Source organism: Acanthamoeba castellanii, assembly GCF_000313135.1.
Source record: "Acanthamoeba castellanii str. Neff unplaced genomic scaffold scf7180000084721, whole genome shotgun sequence".
NCBI classification, from domain to species: Eukaryota; Discosea; order Longamoebia; family Acanthamoebidae; genus Acanthamoeba; species Acanthamoeba castellanii.
The window spans coordinates 92,603-96,034 of NW_004457434.1; the positions used below are offsets into that span (position 1 = coordinate 92,603).

At 62.8% G+C, this 3,432-nt stretch overlaps 2 protein-coding genes across 2 annotated transcripts in view; both read left to right on the top strand.

Annotated features, from left to right (window-relative positions):
* The window catches only part of ACA1_382640 (von Willebrand factor type A domain containing protein), a gene marked incomplete at both ends in the record, with an annotated part of 4,627 nt that extends 1,936 nt beyond the window's left edge, over positions 1-2,691 (top strand). The window contains 5 exons of the mRNA XM_004338749.1: positions 230-497; positions 652-1,019; positions 1,176-1,423; positions 1,535-2,257; positions 2,489-2,691. Of these exons, the coding sequence (XP_004338797.1) occupies positions 230-497; positions 652-1,019; positions 1,176-1,423; positions 1,535-2,257; positions 2,489-2,691 (1,810 nt within the window). The remainder of the gene's footprint in view (positions 1-229; positions 498-651; positions 1,020-1,175; positions 1,424-1,534; positions 2,258-2,488) is intronic.
* Positions 2,692-3,161: 470 nt separating this feature from the next.
* ACA1_382650 (uncharacterized protein) overlaps positions 3,162-3,432 on the top strand; it is a gene marked incomplete at both ends in the record, with an annotated part of 1,066 nt that continues 795 nt past the window's right edge. Inside the window, 2 exons of the mRNA XM_004338750.1 lie at positions 3,162-3,219; positions 3,342-3,412. Of these exons, the coding sequence (XP_004338798.1) occupies positions 3,162-3,219; positions 3,342-3,412 (129 nt within the window). The remainder of the gene's footprint in view (positions 3,220-3,341; positions 3,413-3,432) is intronic.

A 3,432-nucleotide genomic window follows, 5' to 3' on the forward strand; every position in this document is an offset into this window, starting at 1 on the left:
ACCTGTTCCGCGAGGGCAGCGTCGAGTACAACGACGAGTACGACTCACTACCCCCCCACCACCCCCCACCCCCCCACACCCCACCCACCCATCACCCGCACACAACGCACGCGCACACACGACACACGACACGCACGACACACACGCACGACATGGCGGAAACTGATTGTCGTCTGTGGTGGTTGTGTTTGGTGCGCAACAACAACCAACAACCAACAACAACGATCAGAAATCTGGAGATAGCGACGAAGCATGTGAAGGAGATGAGCGCGAACCTGGGCGGCACCAACATCCTGCGGCCGTTGCAGGAGGTGTTGCGGGCACAAACGAAGGAGGGCTACCCGCGGCAGCTGTTCATCTTGACGGACGGCGAGGTGGGCAACACGCAGGAGTGCGTGGACTTTGTGCGCAAGCACGCCGAGACGACGCGCGTGTTCACCTTTGGCGTGGGCAACGAGGCCTCGCAGGACCTCGTCAAGGGCCTCGCCAAGGCTGGCGTGCGTCCTGCCCTCCCTCCACACACCCCGCACCTCACTTCTTCTCGCCACATACGTTTTAGCTCCGACTGCTGCTCTCTCTCTCGCAAGTGTGAGATGAGTCACTATTTTAACTCCGCCTTGGCGTGTTGTTGTTTGCATTCACCAACAACAGGAAGGGTTCTTCGAGTTCGTGCGGTCGGGCGAGGCCATGGAGGAGAAGGTCATGCGGCAGCTGCATCGGGCCATGCAGCCGGCCCTCACCGACATCACGGTCACGTGGAAGGGCGCTGCGGCGAGCCACGTGCAGCCGGCGCCCTTCAGGCTGCCGCCACTGTTCTGCGGCGGTCGCCTCGTGGTCTACGGCATCATCGATGACTCTGCCGCCGCCGCCGGCGGCAATGAGGCGGGCGGAGGCGAGGTGGAGGTGGTGATCGGGGCCAAGACGGCAGTGAAGCCGTTCGAGGCGGTGGTGAAGGTGGATCTGAGCAAGGCGAGCAAGGGCACTCTGCTCAACAAGCTCGCCGCGAGGACTCTTCTCAAGTGCGTGCCGTCTCTCTCCCCTCCCCCCCCCAACCGCACACACCGCACGCACACATCGAAGATGAAGAGCTGACGGGTTTGGTTGTTTGTTGGTTGGTTGGTGGTTGGTGGTTGGTGGTGGTTGGTGGACAACAACAACAACAACAACGACAACAGGGATCTGGAGGAGGGTCGGAGCTATGTGCACGACAGGGAAGGTGCGGTGAAGGCGGGCAAGGACGTGGTGGCGGAGATGGTGCGGGTGTCGCTGGCGAGCGGGGTGCTGTCGAAGCACACGGCGTTCGTGGCGGTGGAGGAGCGGGACGAGGCCACGGAGGGCACCATGAAGGTGCGCAAGATCCCCATCACCTTCGAGAAGCCCGCCTACCATCAGCCCGCCTCGCACCCCGTGCTCCTTCCGCTCGGTACGTCACCTCGTCACACCTCCCACTTGCGCCACCTGCCCTGGTCGCATCTCTTCTGATTGTCGTGTGCCGTGTCGTGTCGTGTCGTGTCGTGCTGTGTTCTGAGTGCAGCAATGCCGCAGTCGTCTGTTGGCGCAAGAGGCGGCGGCGGTCCTCCGCAAAAACGTCAATCTGCCGCGAAGCCTGCTAGCGGCGGCTTCCTCTCGTTCTTCGGCGGCGCCAAGAAGGGCGCTGCCGCGCCGGTGCAGTCCTCCTCCAGCCGCAACTGTAAGGACAAGGAGAAGGCGAAGAAGAGCGTCGTCATGTACAGGAAACGCGAGGTCTCCCGCTCGAGCGCGGTGGAAGGAGGACCGCCCCGCGCGCCGATGCCCATCTCCGCTTCGACTTCAGCCTGCGCGCCGCCTCCGGGCCGACCGATGCTGGCACCGTCGGCCGCCGCGGCGTCGCTCGAGATCAACCAATCGCTGTCCCGGTCGCCTCGCTCATCGTCGGCCTCGTCGATGCTGAGGTCGCATTCGCCGCCGACCGATTCCTTGGTCTTTGCCAAGGCCGAGGCGGAGGAGGAATGCTGCGCAGCGCTGGATTACGACGACGACGCTTCCTCCGAAGATGAAGAGGAACCGAAGTTCCAGGTGCAGAAGAAGGAAAAGAAGGAGGAAGAAAAGGAGGAGAAGAAGGAGGAGGAGAAGGCGGGACCGCCGCCGGCGCAGATGCGGGACATCATCATGAAGCAGAAGGCCAGCGGCAGCTGGGACTGGAGCGACGCCGCCGGCCTCGTGGGTCTCACCGCCGACAAGCTCCGCAGCGGCATCCCCTCGGCCAAGCTCCTCACCGGTACGCCTCTGTGTTCCGTGTTACGCGGGCGTGCGTCTTGTGTGTGCGGTCGGCGTGTGCGTGTGCAGTTGTGCGACGTTGGGCCAGGGCTGATGATGAATGGCACGATGGTGGTGATGGTTGGTGGTTGGTGGTTGGTGGTTGGTGGTTGGTGGTTGGTGGTTGGTGGTTGGTGGTTGGTGGTTGGTGGTTGGTGGTTGGTGGTTGGTGGTTGGTGGTGAACAACAACAGTGGACAAGGAGGTGGAGGCGCTGTGGGCGACGGCCGTGGTGGCGGCCTTCCTGCAGAAGAGGTTCCCCGGTCAGAAGACCAACTGGGACCTGGTGGTGAAGAAGGCCCTCAAGTTCATCGCGCGTCAGAAGAAGAACGTCAAGCTCGCCTCTGAAAGCGAGGAGATCGACTGGGTGCAGCTCGCCACTGCCTTCCTCCCCTGATCGCCCCCCACCACCGCTTGTGGGCACGTGCTTTGTACACGTCAGCATTAAAAAAATAAAATACATAAATAAAAAAAGAACAAACATTCAAAAAAAGAAAAAAATAGAAAAGAGGCAGGAGGACATGTTGCGGACGAAGAGGCCGAGCGCGGGGGAGCCACTGGAGGCAGTGGTGGTGGCAGTGGGCGAGGGCAACGTGCGTGGCGGCCTGGCCGGCTTCGAGGAGCCCACCTTCGCCCAACCCACCGGCCAGCTGCTCGCCGCCCTGGGCTCCACCACCACCTCACCAGGCCACCACGCTGCACCTGCACCTCTTGCTGGCCTTGACCAACCCTGGAGCCGGTCGTGGCAGGACTGGGACGACGCCGTCGTGGCCAGCGAAGCAAAAAGAAGGCCAAGAGCAAGAACAGGAGGAGAAGGGCGGGCTGGGCGCCCTGGCCAAGGCGGCGCGCGACAGTGGGCCGCTGAAGATGCGCAACGAGATGAGCGCAAACGTGATCCTCACCGGCGGCACCTCCATGTTCCCAGGTCCGTTGTGTGTCGTGTCGTGTCGTTGGTCGTGTCGTGTCGTGTCGTGCCGTTGGTTGTGTCGCGTCGCGTCGCGTCGTCGGTGGTCGGTACTGACTTCAAGGTCGGGGGCGACGGGATAGGAATGGCGGAGAGGCTGGAGCGAGCGTTGACCACCAACGATGGTGGCGGGCCACCGCACGCGGTCAAAGTGGTGCAGCAGCCGCGCAGAGG